Source organism: Centroberyx affinis, unplaced genomic scaffold (assembly GCF_046629955.1).
Source record: "Centroberyx affinis isolate AG114_WGS23_722 - 3 ecotype Tasmania unplaced genomic scaffold, CSIRO-AGI_Caff_v1 ptg000179l_1, whole genome shotgun sequence".
Taxonomy (NCBI): domain Eukaryota; kingdom Metazoa; phylum Chordata; class Actinopteri; order Beryciformes; family Berycidae; genus Centroberyx; species Centroberyx affinis.
In genome coordinates, this window is record NW_027278876.1 from 44,608 (window position 1) to 63,190 (window position 18,583).

The window sequence follows — 18,583 nt, forward strand, 5'->3', positions numbered from 1 at the left end:
GTCACCTTTTCAATGCCCTGGAACCTGAATGATGAGATGTCATGTTTGAAGTCATTGAAATGTACTGCTATTGGGTAATCTCTATCATTCCTCCTAATGGGGCTCTTGTGTTCACTTATTCTCTGTTTTAATGAACGTGATGTCTTACCAACCTAGGCTAACCCACAAGGACATTTGATTATATAAATTACATGAGAAGTGGAACATGTGATGACATCATTGATAAAATACTTTTTCCCAGTATGAGGATGAGAAAAGTAGTTACATTTGACCATATTATTACATTGAGCACATCCTCTGCATTTGTAGCACCCATTTGGAAGAGGTTTTAACAAAGCCTGTGTACTCTTTTTCACAGATTTTACATTAGCATGTACAAGGCTAAATTTAGGTTATCCAACATGAACATGGTGAAGCTGAGTTTGACTTTGGACATTCAGCTGATGGCTGTATTTGATTTTCTGTCTTCAACAGCTTAATATTGAAGTGCAGTATGTCCAAATGTTTCATTGCAATTACTTGAAAAAAGTAAATTCCAGCAACACTTGCAGTAATGAGAACAAATATTTATTAGTAAAACCAATGCGTTTCAGCTCATGGCCATGTCAGGGTTGCATCATTGCAATTACTTGACAGTAACACTGTTCTCAATGATGGACCCCCGTTGTCATCATATGTTTTCTTTCCTCTTCTCTGCATTTTTCTTTTTTTTACTTTTTAAAAAAAAATAATTTCAAATCTTTCCAAACATGAAGCCTCAGGGTGTGTTTTCACTAGTGATCTCCCTTCTGCCATTGACAGCAATTGCTGAAAAAAAATAAAAATAATAATATATATATATATATATATATTTCTTTTTTTAATATACATACTGTATATACCGGTAGCCACACAATTTCTCTAATTTCTCTGAGTTGTTTCATCCCGGTGCAGCTGGACCGGCTGGAGGCTTGGCAGCGTGTTTATGCTTCAAGGCTGCATGTTAGACAACATGTGGGCCTATATCACACACACACACACACACACCTAAGAAGCATGTGATATCCAATTGCACATACATTTAGACTTATTTTACATACATTAGTCTTGAAAAGTTTTACTTGTAAATGCATGCATCTACAAGCCTACTCCAAATAGAGATAAAGTTCTACATAATAGGCTAACTATCATTTCAAATAATCCAAACTCACTTTTGGCATTCAATCAGCAGCTTGGCTCACTGTTTCTCCTCCACCAATCAGAACACGGCTTCGCTTCGCCATTCTAACCGATTATAACATCACTGGATGGAGCTGGACTCTGCTCTACCAATCAGAGCCTGTCTCAGCTGCACTGATGACATCACAATCAGAATTCTGACGTGTTTGGTCGCGGCAGCTCAGGGCATAAAACGCCCGCTTGACGTCTTGAGCTAGAGAGAGCAAGAGGCTCTCTTTGGGAACCTGTTTACACGGTCCTCATTTCAGACCAGTAGCTATTGGACGCTTGATGGGCGTGTCTGGAAACTTTATCTTATATTAAGTTAATAGTTCACTGAAATGTGTTTCTGAGAGAAATGAGGACCCTGTGAAAACAAGCCTTTAAATGACCCCAATCCTGTCAAAACCGGCACGAGACACTTCCCTGCACCATAGTGAGATGGAGCAGGAGCAACAGGTTGGTGGTGTCTCTCACGTCTCTCGTGCCGGATTTTTTTTTTTTTTTTTTTTTTTTTTTTAAAGGTTTTTATTGTTTTTTCTAGTTGTGAACCAGTTTGGACCAGGTGGCGTGGCGGTTAGCGAACGCTGTTTGTTGAATAGCTGGTGGTTGGTACAAAGACCTACGGTTTGCCTCCCGCTGAAGCAAACCTGCCAGCCAGTCCAAACAGTTAGCAGCTCCTCGTTAGTATAGTGGCTAGTATCCTTATTTATTTTATTTTAATTTTAATTTTTAATAAAGTGCTATCTTATCTCATAGGGTTGTAGGTCCTTGTCAAAGTCAACGTGCTGTGTGCTGCCGCTGCTGCTCCTGCTGCTGCAGCAGTACCGTTAAGCCAGGTGTTATTGGTCAGTAGTGGCAAGCAACAACACTGCTGCTGCTGCTGCTACTACTACAGCTGCTGCAGCAGTATAGACCTAGTAGTGGTAGTTCCAGTAGTTCTCATTACAGATAACTGAAATGTATTAAAGTAGCGTTTTGGCTAGTCATAATGTAATGCTAGATATTGTAAATTAGCATTTAAGATATCTCTCATTACATTATGACCAACCGAAATGCTAATTTAAGATATCTCTAATTACATTATGACCTGTCAAAATGCTAATTTAAGATATTACTCATTTCATTATGACCAGTCGAAATGTTAATTTAAAATATCTTTTTTACATTATGACTAGTCAAAATGCTAGAGGTGTCAAACACAAGGCAGAGTCCAGTTTGGGATGAGGTTGGGATATGATTGCCATGCTTGGTGATTGATGACTATGTGGTTTCGATAGTGAATGTCCCGTATCACAAACAAACTGAATGAATGACGACGTGGCGTATGAATTTGGCCGAGCGCCAGGATACTGTGCATCGGCCGTATAGGATTTAGCAAAAATACAAGAGTAGGAGAATATCACCGGTAGATGCTGCAGCGCCCCCACACTGAAAATAATGGATTTGCGCGCGCAAAAGATGCGACATGTGAACCGTCAATTTTATTGGAGGGGACAATTTTGTCCACCACATACTGGACAAATGTAGGAATGACATTGTGCACTGGATGCCTCTCTCTTTCTCTCTTGGCAAAGCCAATGTGATCAAATTGAATTGTGCTCCCAGACTTACCTACGTAGTGACCTACATAGGTCAATAGGCTTCCCTCAGTTAAATATAGAAATAGGCCAGCTAGGTGGGTTACCGAGGAATGGGGTCTCAACTTACTACTCCATCTTTGGGCACACAAAGTAAGACATATTTCTACTGAATAGGTTGTTGCCATATTTATGCACCTTACACTGATGTCAAGGAGTTACAAACAAAAAATATTAGGTGTAGAGCAGTTATTTATTCAAATAAATGGACCAGGGGACAGTTGTAAAAGGGCCCACTGGAATATAATTGTAAATCTCCAGTTATTTGCACAAAAAAGGCTCAGATATCATATTCAGATTTTGTGCAAGTTTCACTCTTTTTATTTTTCTTAGAGAGCATTTGAGATCGGCTTCCACAGATCCCAACCTTGTGTGTTGTCCCAGTGAAAACAAAGACACATCCCACACATCATTATGATGTGTGGGATAAAAAAAAAAAACACATGGAAAGAATGTAACAAATTACATCATCTTTGGGCACACAAAATAAGATATATATTTATTTTAAGATAAGACAATACTTTTACTATTGATCCCTCTGGGTAAATCAGGTAACAGAACAGAATAGGATTTATTGCCGTCTTTGTGCACCCTAATATAATATCAAAGAGTTGCAAACAAGCATAACTATGTGTAGGTAAACATTTATTTCAGTAGGTCGCTATCAAATAAGTAATTTACATTAGGAGAGAAGTTCAACATCACAAAGGTGACTGGGTATCACCTTTACACAAAATCTGTACTTAGAAACATACTTGTTTTCTTTACAGTATAATACAGTAAGAAATTATCATTCCACCAATCCCCAATTAGTTTTTTCAGGTGATCAACAACAAAAGCCCTAATTTGTATTTTAGGTGGTTTGCAGCACATGCTCATAAGTGTCAAGCAAACATACATGCTCATCTGGCAATGACGAATGAACCATTAGTTTCTTCATGTTCCCTTGATGTGTGGAAAAGAAAAGAAAACATCATGCAAAGAAGGATTTCTTTTTAAATCATTCAAGTGATTTGGTGAATTCTGCATATTTCTCTGCATAGAACAGTTTTCCTGGAAAATAAGTGTTTCCACTTTGTTTTAAAACTGGTCAAATAGAACCAGTAGATCCTTGTTACATGTCTGCTGTTCATCTTTCTGTTTCAGGATGAATAAGGAAATTATATTTGGCCAAGAAGCTTGTAACTGGAAGCACTGGAAGCATTACCATTCCACTTCCCTGTTCGGTCCTAGATGACGTTCTCAAAAAGCTGCATTGAGGACATTATATTTTCATCCTGTTGAGAAAAAAAGAATACATAAGATTAATTTCAGACATAACTCTGACCTTGGACAAGTGTTGCCTCAATACATTACAGAGATTTTCATACTGCATGTGCATGGGTGTTCAAGTGCTTGGTTCTTCATAGTCACTGCAGGGTGTAAAGCCTCTTGGAGGAGATGTACTGATTTGAGATTAGCACATATATTTTATGTGTATGGGTACAGGGCTTTGATATTTTCATCTGTTATTTTTTAAAAACAATTGGTAAACATGGTGAGTATTCCAAAGAACTTTGATAAAAAATGAATTGATAACGTGTTTACCTTCTGACAAGTTTCTATGAATTCATCGATAGTCACCACTCCATCTCTGTTCCGATCCATCTTCTGAAAAAGGTCAATAGACATTTGTTGTACTACAGTAAAGCATATGGAGACTTTATAGTTGAAGTGAATGTTGTAGTACAGACTATACAAGACAGAACACCTTTTTTTTTAACATTTACTTATATAAAGATAAAAACTGCAAAGTTATTTACGCTATATGCAGCTTAATTCAACTGTACTGCTACTGGTACATTGAGGCGATGCCAAAATTGTGCTTTGTTCTGCTTCCTTGTGTTTGTCTTACATCATTCTGTTCTACGATTGATTGTTGATCAGTTAGATCTAGTCAGGCTCATTCTCTGTAAAGTCCCTTAGATATAACTAAATGAACTTGAACTTGAATGAACTTGAACTTGGTTCAAGTGGCCTCCAGCCAGCAAGGAGAAAGAGTGGCTCCAGTTTGATGACAGTGTAAGAGGAATCCTTGAAGCAACAGTAGAGGGCGATGCAGACAGAAGACAGACAGGCATTGGCAGAAATCATTGAATCAAAGGTTTGGTACAGAGGCAAAGCAAGTGACTGGAGTGTCATGTGTGATGAAACGTAAGCCAGCCCAGATCAGCTAGTTAAGGCAGGAGGTGAAGTCCTTGAAGTGGCAATCCAAGCAGGTGAGAGAGGAGGAAAGGGGCACACTGGCATAGCTCCGTGGCATCAGGAGGAAGCTCATCACCAGAGTGAGGGGGCCAGGAATTGAGCTGCCTTCATTGCCTATCATTTTGGGTTCACCAAACAGCTGTTGCAGCAAGAGAGGAAGGATTTGGTCACTGCAATTATTTCATAGAGCCACCAGAACCCACCACTGTATGCAACTAGAAGTAACACAGTTGGAAGGATATCACAGAGGTCATCAAGGCTGCCAGAGTGCACAGGTACAGGACCCAGTGGAGTACCCTACATAGTGTGCAAGAGATGCCCCAAACTTCTGTGCCAGTTTTAGAGGAACCTGAGGGTGATCTGGAGGCGAGGCAGCCCATTAGCTCCATTAACCCCGTGCAACTGATTTTATTTTAGTAGTACATAAGCTGTAACTTAATAGCCACTTACACTACAACTAAGCTTAGTTTGAAAACCACGTCTGCTGCCAGCTAATTTGTCTTGTTTGTCCCATTAAATTTTATGATGCAGTCTCAAATACTGTTGATGAGGAAGTGACAGTGCGAGAGGTGTCATCGATCAAAGGTACACTACAGTAGCACTTGTTAGTAGACTGTGCCATTGTGTCAGTACTAGCTAGATGCATGCTGACCCTGCTATTGTTTACTTCTGCTTTTCCGAATGTGGAAGTGTAAAAAGGGGCCTATTGCAACTTAACAGTTCAAATACAAGTGAACTACCAAAGACTGGATTCAGGGATGTTACTCAAAACATATTTTCCTTTAAATTTTACCCTGCTCCTATCATTACCCTGACCCGAGTCACTCCTAAGCAGCCTGCGTCACTCTCCTGAATCTGTGACAAAGTACAGGACATTTAACATAAGTCAATGTGACATTCAATACATTTCTAATAACGACATCTGTATGCAATTAAACATATTAAGATACCAGGGGTTGGCTTATGTATTTTGGTGGGTACAGAGAGGACATAGGCCTACCTGGAAGAATTTCTCCACATGCTCATAGGGGTCGCCGTCTCGTACACTGGGTGAGGTATACCTGCCCATCATGTCATAAATGGATGTCATTATAGCCATCATCTCCTGTAAGAAACCAGAGAGAGATGCATCCACAGAAATAATGACATACAATATTTATTGATATACTGTCTCACATGTAGATTCTCAAATATGTGAATTGTCTGACTGCACCTCTTTAGTAATGTAGCCGTCCTTGTTGATATCGTATAGGTTGAAGGCCCATCGCAGTTTCTCTGTGACAGAGCCTCTCAGCAACACAGACAGTCCTATCACAAAGTCCTGAAAAGATAATTATGGCATATTACTAGCATTCTTTAAAGGAATGTCATTATCCTTCACATGTAAAAACAAAATCCCTGACAGCCCTGGTAAATGACTGCAGGAGGTTAGAGAAGCATCACTTTGCAGAACATTGTCATCATGTCATTGTACATTTTTCTTACTGTACTGCACATCTGTACCTTGGTTAACTTACCTCAAACCGGATAGAGCCATTTCTGTCCATGTCAAATGCGTTGAACAAGAAATGCGCATAAGTGGTAGCATCTGAAACAAATAATGGATGTACAGGTTTGGACATCATTAGGAATTGGCTTTGGTTAATTGCAATACCTATTTAAAACTTTATTTATACTGATTTTTATTGAGGGTCATGATTAACTTGAATTTTGTCTTCCACCTACATTCTCATGGGTGATAGACAAATCAATTTGTGTGTGAAATTAACTGGACTGGTAAGGATGCTTTGCCAATCACTGGCAGATATAGGCTACAAGGAAATTGTAGTTGACAGATCTGAATTGTATTAATTGAACTGGTGAGACAATCAGCTCACTCATTTATATGATTGTATAATAAGACTGTCCTGTCAGTCACATACCTCCTTGAGGGAAGAACTGTGAGTAAATGGTCTTGAAAGTCTCTTCATCCACCAGCCCACTGGGACATTCCTGTTGAAAGGAAAATCGAAACAATTTACAAAGATTTGTGAAGTTGCCAACATGCTAAAATTTTCTTTTCTTTTGTGTGTGGAGTATGTGTAAAGTGTATAGACTTTGTCAAAATAGTGACTTATATCAGTTGTGAACTATTATACTACGAATAGTGTCTCTTTTTTGTATTTACACGCAGTTTAATGTTACAGTTCACATTAAAGATTAGAATGAGAAATAGAGAAATAGAGGTTTCAACTAATAATAAACTAATAAACAAATGACTTTCACCAGTTGTGGATTGACAAAGACCCCTTGCTGTCCTACGTGCTCTAAAGCCCTTTGCACACCGCCCACGCAACTCCCAACAAACACCAACAACTGACAACATTGGAATGTCCATAGAATGTTGGGAAAGCCAACCGTCAAAACCACACTGCCTAACCATTCCCAAACAGAGGCTGGGTTTACAAATATATATTATATTATATATATATTATATATTATATTAGGATATTTTTTTTAGTTGTCCTTTAGTTTTATTTCTTTGTGTTTATTTACTATGGATCTGTTGAAATGCAGATGTTCCTGTTGCAGAAATGTTGTTTTGACACATCATCTTGCCTTGCCACGATTACCTCCTGTTCCAGAGTCCAAAAGACTTTGCCTGATATTCAAACTGAATGGCCAATTCGTTTTCAACTTCATTATCCAGTTTGAAATTTCTCCACGTTCAGCTGATTTAAAAGAAGGGCATTCCGGATGGGTTGCCAAGCATCGAGTCTGGAATTGGTTTATCCCATAACCAATTAAAAAATGCTTCTTCCAAATTCTGTCAAACAACGGATGCTGATTGGCCTGAACAGATTTTTATTCAGTAAAACCACTGTTAATGGAAGTGATTCCAGGAAGTGATTCCAGGCTCTGAACACGGATTGAACATGCTGAAGCAGACAATGCAAGTCCAAGCAACCTCAAACAATCCCTTACAGATCTAAACAGGCTTCACCCTAGCCTAACATTGTTTGATGTTGGTGTTTGTTGGTGTTTTTTAGTAGTTGTATGGACATTGTGCAAGGAGCTTTAGAGTGCTGTGACAAGGTACGATGGTGAATAAATTAATATGAGTTCTGTCTGTATTCTGTGTTCGTGAACAGTCCAGGTTGGTGCCAGAGAGACACTCTGATGCCGAGAATGCCAATTTATGAGCGCTCATGTGATAGCCAAAGATTTGGGATTCATGATTAACTAGAAATTCTTTGTAGCCAAGAACATAATCATTGAGGTAATTAACAGCACTTTCTGGAGATGTCCCACTGCCAATGAGTAATATTAGGGTTAAGTTTTAAGTTGAGGAATAGGACACTACCATCATCATGAAGCTCCCTGGATAATTTCCCTGGGGATTTGTACATTTTATTGTTCAGAACCATTAGCCCCACTATGAAAAATAACGGTTCTTTATGTTTAAGCTCAACAAAGTGTTGCTCTGTGATACATGGCATCACAGAGGTTTGTTTTCTGGATTCTAGCTTTGGGAGAGAGTTCCCAAAAGATCATTTATCCATCAAAATCAAAGGAAAATACACCAATCATTGTGAATGTGTTTTTGTTGCTTGTGTGCAGTCTATTATTGATGTTGCAGTATTGTTCCTCTTTTTCCTTTTCTTTCTGTGCATGCACATCACAATCACACATGCCAGTGTTTATATTGCAATATATTTTAAGTCCAATAAACGCTTTTTTATAGTGGGAAATTTGCTGTGAAACAAGACAAATTCCTTGTACTGATCTTTGCAAAAATGTAAGACTCTTGTTCATTCTTTCCAATCAAAACCAGTGGAGAGGTTAATTGGACAGGCAGCAACCCGTAACCACACTCTCAGGTCTAGTCATACATTTTTGAAGCCTCTATAAAGAGACTGGAGCTCCTTCCTGGTGAACTGGGTCTGGGCTTGGAGCTGCTCCAGGCCCTCGGGTTGGTGACGCACCATGGAGAGTTCCAGGTCATTGTCACAACTGTCTGTTACAGAGAAACAGAGAACGGGGGGGGGGGGGGGGCAGGTGGGAACAGAGGGAGGAGGAGGAAAAGAGGGGATAGGGGAGGGAAGAACCGTAAGACGAAAGAAAGAAAGAAATAAATAAAGAAAGAAAGAAAGAAAGAAAGAAAGAAAGAAAGAAAGAAAGAAAGAAAGAAAGAAAAAGAATGAAAGAAAAAAAAAAAAATTAAATAGATGGGAGAACATAGTGGGTACACTGAAATGAAACTAAATGTACTGCACGTAGGGGTTTTAACTGAAAATGCTCACCATCTTTACAAGAACAAAACACGGTTTGAAAAAGACAAGGAGAGATTAAGAAGAAGGGTATGAGCGAGAGAGAAAGTGAGAGCGGAAAGGGAGTTGAAAGTCGGGTAAGAATGAAATAGATGGGAAAGAATAAGAAAGGGAAATGAGACAGTGGAAGATGTAGGGGAATCGTTTGATAGGAGGAGTGGGGAAAATTATGAATAAGAGGAAGTTATAGCTTGGAGAGACATGCCCAGATTTACCAAAACTTTTAGCAAGTACAGAAACATTTGCAATGTTCAAAGTCGGCACTAAGAGTTGTGATTGGAGCAAGACAATTTGCTTGACCAATCGGGGGTTATGTCATTGCTTTTGCACATGCTAAAAGTTTTTGCACCCATGAAAGGCTTTAGAAATCAGGGCCATAGTGTTGTGAAGAAACGAGGGTGATCAGAGGGAAGCAAATAGATAAATAGATATAAGATAGTTATTGATGGATGACAACAAGTGGGAAAAGGGAGTGTGTTAATTTAGCAACCAGGAGGACAATAGAGCCAAATTGAGTTCAATACAAAACAAGGGGGACCAGGTATGCAGAAATGGCTGAAACAAAATTAAACTAAATGCAATGCACAGAGGATTATTTATACTCACCGTCTTTATAAGAACAAAACACAAACAGATGGTTTGACAAAGACAAGGGAGAGAGTCAGGAAGGGTGTTGAATAAATGAGAAGGGAAAACAAATTCACAGACAGTTAAAATAAATCTACACATTACCATTTCTTTAACACAGACTATTCATTTTCTATACAGTCTGGTTCATAACATATGATTTCAATTTTACCTTACTATTATATTCAACAAAGCCAAATAACAACAGAGTGTAAGTGTTGCTCTAATTCTCCATAGAACATAAAAGACATGGTTTGAACCTTCTAAACACACTAGTGTAATTTCTCAAGCTTGCTCTTATATCTTACCTTCCAGTGACAAGGGCTCCCAGATACCAAACTGTTTGAGCACGACAACAAACAGACTAATTACAACAGCAATGGCAATCACTTCCATGCCATCCAAACCCATGGTTGTCTGGCATTAGATATTGGCTCTGCAACAGCCCCTTTTCTACTTCAATTTAATAATGCTTTTCTGATGTTTACCTAAACTGCTTTTCTGATGTGTACCTAAACTGATCCTGAATCTGATATAGCAACCTGTACCCATCAACATCAACTGCTGCCAATCTTACACTGCATCCTCAGCCCTCTCCTTTTTTTTTCTCCCTCAGTTGTTTATACAAGCATCAGCAATTATATTCATGCTTCACTTAACTGAAACCTCTGACTTAAAGCACTTAACCAACCCTTTAGAAAACAGCTAAAAGATTAACAGTGAAACATCCTCCTTTAAGAAAATAGGTCCAAAGTCCACCATGTGCTCTTGCAAAGAAGTACCAAATTCATAGAGGTAGAGTCTTAATCCCCCAAGATGATCCAAAGCTATCCCCAGTGGCAAACAGTCCATCTCTGTTACTGGTCGCATCCCCTGCGTTTCACGTCCTGGGCTGTTCATTTTAGGATCTCTCTTTCAACTCCATCAACTCAGGGGCTCCACCCCCACTCTCTTTGTTTCCCTATCTCTTACTCTGTCTCTCCTGAGCTGTGTGCATGTGTGTGTGTGTGTGTGCGGTGGTGTGGTGGTGGTAGTGGTGGGAGGGTTACTGAAGGAATTTCTTTGCTAATAGTCTCTGATTGACAGTCTAAGCATCCTTATTTGCTCAGTCATTTCCAAGGATGTAAAGCTGTAAACCAAGCATTGATCCACATCCGCTGATTGCTGGAATATGAACAGCACTTAGAGCGAAGCAGCCGGCCCTGCCCAGTGTGGCGCTGCCTGTGTCTACTGGGTCACTCAGAGATACACAGTCAGTAACTCAGATGGACTCACTCAGAGCACAAAACAGTGGCACCGCTGACTGCAAACACAGTGTTTTATTTATCACATTGTAGTAATTGATAGGTGAGTTATAACTCAAGGAAACCTACTCTGCACAGGTCAGGTTTTAGGTTTTGTAAATTTATCTGTATATCCAATATATGAGAATTTGGAAAGATTAAGTATAATGATGCTGTGCTGACAGATGAGAGTAAAGAAGAAGAAGAGTATAATAGTTCACAAGTGATGACTCTGCACAACATAATGGACTGAGTTTAAGCAGGAAAGGGGGGTGGAGGGTAAATCAATTGTTGAGGGGTAAAATATTGGCCTTAGAACAAGGAGAGATAGTGGGCCAGAAATGCATTCCAGTGGACAGGAGGGTGTATAAATGTTAGAGACAACTCCATACGGACTGGTCCTTAATGTCTGAGTCAAACAACTGCTTAAATAATGTATCAAAAAGACATGTGAGATTAATGTGAGATTGAAGGGAAGTGATAGAGTGATCAAAAATGTTTTTTGATCGTCCAAGCCCAGAAATCAAATAAAGTTTCAATTAATGTATTAATGTGGGTTTTTGTAATATTTCTGATGTGAGGGTGAATTATACTAATTCTGCCATATAAGAATCAAGTCACACTGAAGCCATTTGAACCTATAAGAGGTGTGAGCTCATGCGGCAACTCCTCCGCCATAAAAAAAACCATAATACAACATTACATTGTTTAATGCACCATAAGTGCTGATCGGCCCTAGGTCTTCTATTAAATACAGACAAGCCTGAGGTGGCTTAAGTATGGAGACGCAGACAGTGCAACCATCAGTCTCACCATCAAGCTTTAATGACTGCAGTAAGAGCAACATTATAGTTTAGAGCCCAAGCCTATCAATCAAAAAATAGAACAAGAGTTCTCCTCATACCATGAAACACCCTTAACCTTTCTTTTAACTTTTACCTCTTTCATTGTTTTCAGTCATTTTGTTTTTTGGCAAACAATTACCTTACTGTAGGGGCCACATACACTTGGCATTGTCAGATAAAAGACCTTGAAATTCTTAATATTACTTTGCAGTGGTGGTGCAGTAGAATTTAAGGACACTAAGGACTAGACATTTTTTTAGAATGCTATAGAATTTTTTTATTTGGTCACTTGATGACAACTTATATCAAAAAAGTTTTGGTTTAGAGAGAGAGAGGAGAGAGAGATTGCCCTTGAACTGTGCCAACCAAAAATTTAAATTCACTGCTGTATTTAATGATTCACAATGTAGAATCTTTGCTGTTCAAAACTGATTTGATTGTTGCTTATTGTAAAACTCTACATATCCTAACGACATAACTACTGTAAATCTAAAATACATCTCAAAATATATCACAATAGGCAAGATCCATAAAGCTGACAGTCTCTTGGCTTGATGCCAGTACAACACTACGAAAATGTCCAGTGTATCTAGATGAAAACAGCTTTTAAAAAGAATATTATATTATTTTCTTTAAAAAAATGTCAATTGTGTGTAAAGTTCACCAATTTTGATGCAGTTCAACTTACTTAACTGAGTAACTTTTCAAGAGAATCACCTCTGTTCATGTCAGTCAAGTACAACTCTGATGCTGAGCAAACAGTTTTCAATAGACAAAAAACGTGAAAGCCAACTAGGGCAACAGAAAATCAAACAATGGCATTGAAGGGCCCTTTTGTGATTTAATTTTATCATACCACAATAAAGAAATGCTACTGTTTTTCAGCATCAGAAGGGAATGTCTACATGCATTGTAAGGGAGGCATTTGGAGACACACTCAGTCCGGCCACTTACTGTGTGCAGAGGCCTTCTGTGGTTTGGATACTGGAAGGAACCCAGTATGTATGTAGTGGTTCCCCATTGCAATGTCAAAGAGTAAATGCGAATGGTGAATGATCTTACGATCTAATGGACTCATTTTATTGTTCAGTCACCAGGGTCAAATTGTATCTTTCATAGTCCAGTCTGGAGCTTGAAAATACAAACAGAACATTGAGTGCACTTTTCTTTTTTGCTAAGGCAATACTGAGTTTAAAAAAAATATATATTTTCTGCATTCTAATTGAAATTATTTCTTTAAAAAAAATGTAAATTGAAAAAACTTGCACCGAGGTGACATAGTTTTCATTTCAAGCTCACACCATGGGTTGATGGGGGACAATGGCTGCGGTTCTCAAAGACATCCCCAACACAAGTCAGAGATGGATTTTAGAGTGAACAAACACTTTTATTGAAATAAAATGTAACATTGTGGTCATATATTGCCCGACATATTCATTGCTAGAGTTGAACATTCAAAACGGAATGCTTAATGAAAAGCCCTATTAGTCTGATTGGAGTTACACCTTGTGATGTGGTTTATAGACCAAGAATGCACGACAACATTCAACATCACATAACAGATTCTACGTTTAAACATATAGACATAGAAATATATACTTTTAAAATAGCCTAACCCTAACCCTAACCCTTCATTTTAAAGTCCATTTTAAAATTAAACTCCAAAACCTATTGAATGGCATGTGACAACTATTTAAAATAATCCTCTTAATAATTCTCTTTCTCTCTCTCTCTTGTTCATAAATGTATAATCTGTATGTTTATTAATTGTGTAGGCTGGGTATTAATTATGAATTAAAACCACTGAAACAGGAGCATTGCTATTTTCATGATTATTTCAGCATTGTTTAATTGTTCAGTATTAACAATCAGAATTACTGTAATCATTCTTATTGTTAATCAAATTGCATCAATGACAGATTGTTCACAATATACATAGCAATAATGTTGCACATTTTAGAATTAAACTGGTTTCATAACTGTGTTATTCTCACTTTCATCACTAAAGAAGGAAAACACGAAACAAATAAGGGACTGATGGCAACCCTAGAAAGAGTTAAAAATATCTGTTTCCGAGGAAGCATGCCTCTGAAAACCACAAGCATTTTCAAGGGAGTGTTCTTTATCACATTTTCACCCCAGTGAGAATACACCTAGATGAGTGTGAGACCAGACCACCATCTGCTGTGTAAAGACAGAGCTGCAGGAGAAATCCTGATATTTGTCTATGGACCAGTAGATGGCATCCTGTACAAGTCTATAATGATCAGGGCCCTCAAATCCTCATACTGCTTAAAGACTAACCCTAACCCTCATGGACTCATCTTATTAAGCAATTCAACAATACTCATGGAAATAAATCGTGAGATATAAATATATTTTGAGTTTGAGTTCATGAGTGCTGTCATTGGTCTCTTAAATTAAAGATTTTAGACTTCTTTTTTAAAAGAGATTCAATTCTTTATATCCCATGGTATCGCGCTGTAGATATAGTTAAAAGCCTCATAAATGAGAGATAAGGACCATCTCCCTTAGTGATTTCATGCAATGGTTGTCTGTAAGATTAATTTAGGGATGGGACAGATGATGCCTCAGATGTATTTATATTGACTAATGTACCAATTTTCTCATCAAAATTCAATCTTCAACCATCCGACCATTTTTCCTGTCTTCTATCACAGTTGCCACAGTGTCCTGGCTGACGGACCATCTGTCTCTTGGCAGAAAGAGATGTTGAGGTCAGCAGTGAACTCAATCAGGGTGTGGATGAATCTGAGTCAGTTTAAGTGCACAACTGCAAGTTATTCCTGGAGACCATGGAAGACAGGCATAGTCTGCTTTTCACTGCATTTGTCATTAAGATTGATCAAGCTATGAACGGGTAAAATAATAGAATGAGGTTGTTAGCACATTAGATTGACTAAGGGTAGGGCATGATGTTGCTAAGATAGATTGAGGAATGAAGGTCTATCCAGCCTGTCAAGTGCATGCACAAAGTAGAGTCTGTCTGCACTGTCTGCACGCACAGAAGGGCAATGTCAATAATTTAGATAAACCAAGAAAACGGGGGCATACCAGGGGTATAGTCAGTCGCAGACACTGCACTCTGTTCCTCCATCTTAAGGCTGGGCCACTTCTCCTTATGTGATACCATATAAACATGATGAATGGAAAATGAAATGTTCATGGTTTTCATTAAGTTGCATTAAATCTCCCACGCAGAAAAATGAGAAGACCAATAGGTGTTAAGATGAGACCATTGCTTATGGTCTCTTGGAATTTCAGGAGGTGCAGTGAGCCAGGGAAAAGCAAGAGCAGAGCAGTGTGTGTGTGTGTGTGTGTGTGTGTGTGTGTGTGTGTGTGAGAGAGAGAGAGAGGGAGAGAGAGAGAGAAATGCGGAGTGGATCAATTCTATAAGGCAGAATCAGAGATGTGAGTGACTGAGTGATATGGGCTACAGATAGATTGATTAGCTGCTACACTGAAGTGGCAGAGAGAGACTTGCAATGTAAACAGTGAATGGGGAGAGAGGGAGGGCGAGAGATTTAAATATAGTCCTATAGATGGGACAGATGCATTAAAATTAATGAATTCTGTAGTACAGGAGATTGAAAGCCTGCCTCTCTACTGTATCTCCCTCCCCCTCTGCTCTGCTTCCATTTCCATTTCTCCCTTGCTATCACACAAAGGCACACCAGTAATCACATAAAGGCACACCAGTACAGGCATACAGCACTGTGTACTGCATGGTTACTTAGAGTAATTAATCAGGGTGTTTAGCCTGCTTGTGTGTCTCTCTACCTGGCCCCTGTGGGGTGGTGCTGGCGATAATCCACTTGACGAGACAGCACTTCATCAGAGATTTTCGTGTGATTCGCGGTTTCTGCCACTTGGCCCCCTCTGCCTGGCCCGCTGGGCTTGGTTCTTTCCCATTGGCATCAGGCAGCAGGCCGCCATCCACCCCCTTCTCATCAGCCTGGAGAAGAGAGAGAGAGAGAGAGAGAGAGAGAGAGAGAGAGAGAGAGAGAAGGGAAGCTCATAGAAAGAGGGTATAGTTCTTAAGGAGGTTCTCTGCTTAGTTCCTTAGTTTTGCAGTGTAGAGGAACAAGGGGCAGCAGTTACCTAGAGGTTAGGGAAGCAGGCTGCTGATCAAAATGTCATTAGTTCAAATTCCAAACTGGGGAAACTGGGTGGGCAAAGTTAATGAACAGCTCTCTCCTTCCCCAATAACTGTTGATGTGCCACTGAGCAGAGCACCTACTTTCTCTCACTCCAAGGTGTGAATGTGTGGAGCTGTTTGAATGTGAAGCGGGGTGCTGAAAAATCATAGTGCTCAGCTGACTTTCCTAGGATAAAACAAAAGGTAAAAAGCAGCAACATTCCTGTAACATTTCATTGTCACATTCCTGTAACAAGAGCATTTATGATAATCAGTTCACTGTACCGAGAGGTGGTAACAAGTAGCCTTAAAATACATTCTGTAAGTGCATATCTTTTTTACAGTTATTTTAACTATAATGCAACATTTTCTCATCTGACACTAGATGCACATTAAGTGTTTTACATGTGTATAAATATTACAGTATTATCTGTGATACTCAAGCATTGCATTTTTGAGTTGATGCATTTAAACAGCATATACTGTACAATAATCCACATAAGCTTGCATCATGATATTGATAAATTTGAAGATGATAGCTGTTATAGCTGATATAACCATGGCATATATAGGCCTTCCCCTTACTGTGTTCATTGCTGTTTTTGTGTTTTGTGTAAGTTCTCTTTCTGTGTTAATATTCTGAATGGATCTTTATGAATGGGATATGAATAAGCAAACTGCTTATCCTGAATTGGACTTAACGGGTATATGAACTATTAGCCAGAATACTGTGTACATTAAATTGTCTGTCTGTCTGCATGCATAGGTTTTGTGTCTTGCACTGTATAGAATTTGTAGGGAGAATGGAGAGACGTATCTTGGGAGCTCCTCATCCCTCCTTCTCCCCTATTTGAATATGAAAGGATGCCAAAGCATACAGAGCATTGAGAAATTCACTCAATAATTCACACTCCTTAAAACTGCATCAATAAAAGATCAGAGTTGGCCGCCATGGTGAGGATGAATTGTGACTATGTGAGTACAATGAGTAAAACACCAAGGCTGATACATGACAGACCATCCGAAAGTCACATAAACACCCAGACACACACAGACACACACATGCATGCATGGAAACACAGATACACAATCACATGCACGATCACGCACAAATGCACAAAGCCCTCTCTCACACACACATATACACAGACATACTTTGCCCAGAGTGTCTACTGAGCATGTCAAGAGCAGGTGATTTTTGGGACTTAACATCCAGATTGCTACATTATTAAAAGGAAGACCGCCATGTGTACCAAGTGGTTGGTGCCACCCTAAAATCATCATCCATGATGTCATCATAAACACTGTGGGTGGTTTCCCTCCGCTGATCAGCACATATGTTACCCTTGCACATGTGAATGCATGTGCGCGCACACACACACACACACACACACACACACACACTGTACTCCAGTCTCAGCTGCTCTTCTAAAGACAATTTCACATGTCAGAACAACCTGTGTACCATGTCTGCCAAGATAATTTCTTCCAGCTCAGTTGCATATGAGATTTGGTTATTTCAATGATATGACAAACCCTATTATTGTATTTCTGCCATGGATCTCTCTCACCGCTGCACAAGCTTGCATCTCTTGGCATACAAGCCTGCTGTCTGTAATACTGCTCCCCTCATACTAACAAACCAACACATCTCTTCCACTCCTGTTATGGTCCTAACCTGCTCTTTTTCTGTTCCTCATAGACAGTCTCAGGCTATTTGTCAGATGCATGTTAAAAAACAGAATGGGAATTCACCAAAAAATATATATACATACATTTTGGTATCTGCCTAGAGATGCAGTGTATAGAAATATTTGTGTCCTATCATAATTCTGTTTAAAGTCTGAAATCACAATGCATGGAATTCGTATAGTCCTGCACTTTTCTCTATGACTTCATAATGTTCAGCTGAGTTGAAGGCTTCAGGTTATATAATGTTTGCCTCCTAGTTTTAGAGAATTATATCTTGCTGTAAAGCTCACCTGGAAAAGAGAGTCATGCGTTTCCTATCCTGATAAGGCTACACTGAATTTAACTTATCTAACGTATCTCTGTACTTTGCTAAAAGTGCCGTGAAATTAGCTGAGCCTTTGGAGTTTCTCACTGCTACTTTTGGTTTACCGGACAGAACAGCTGTGATTATACTGATTAATATCACTGTGAATGCAAGGTGGCAAACATGCAGAGAATTTAGATTCTTGTTGGCTGCCATGACTGGAACACAGTGTGTGATCAAATGATTGTGTATAACAGAATACACTAAATTATCTTTGTCTAT

At 39.1% G+C, this 18,583-nt stretch overlaps 1 protein-coding gene across 1 annotated transcript; it reads right to left on the bottom strand.

Annotated features, from left to right (window-relative positions):
• Positions 1-4,066: 4,066 nt before the first annotated feature.
• LOC139657741 (calsenilin-like) lies at positions 4,067-10,429 on the bottom strand. Its single transcript, XM_071535693.1, has 8 exons — positions 10,327-10,429; positions 8,954-9,078; positions 7,004-7,073; positions 6,599-6,669; positions 6,295-6,402; positions 6,082-6,186; positions 4,425-4,487; positions 4,067-4,114 (listed from the first exon to the last, which is right to left on the bottom strand). The coding sequence occupies exons 1-8, from the start codon at positions 10,427-10,429 to the stop codon at positions 4,067-4,069; spliced, it is 693 nt and encodes a 230-aa protein (XP_071391794.1).
• Positions 10,430-18,583: the final 8,154 nt, after the last annotated feature.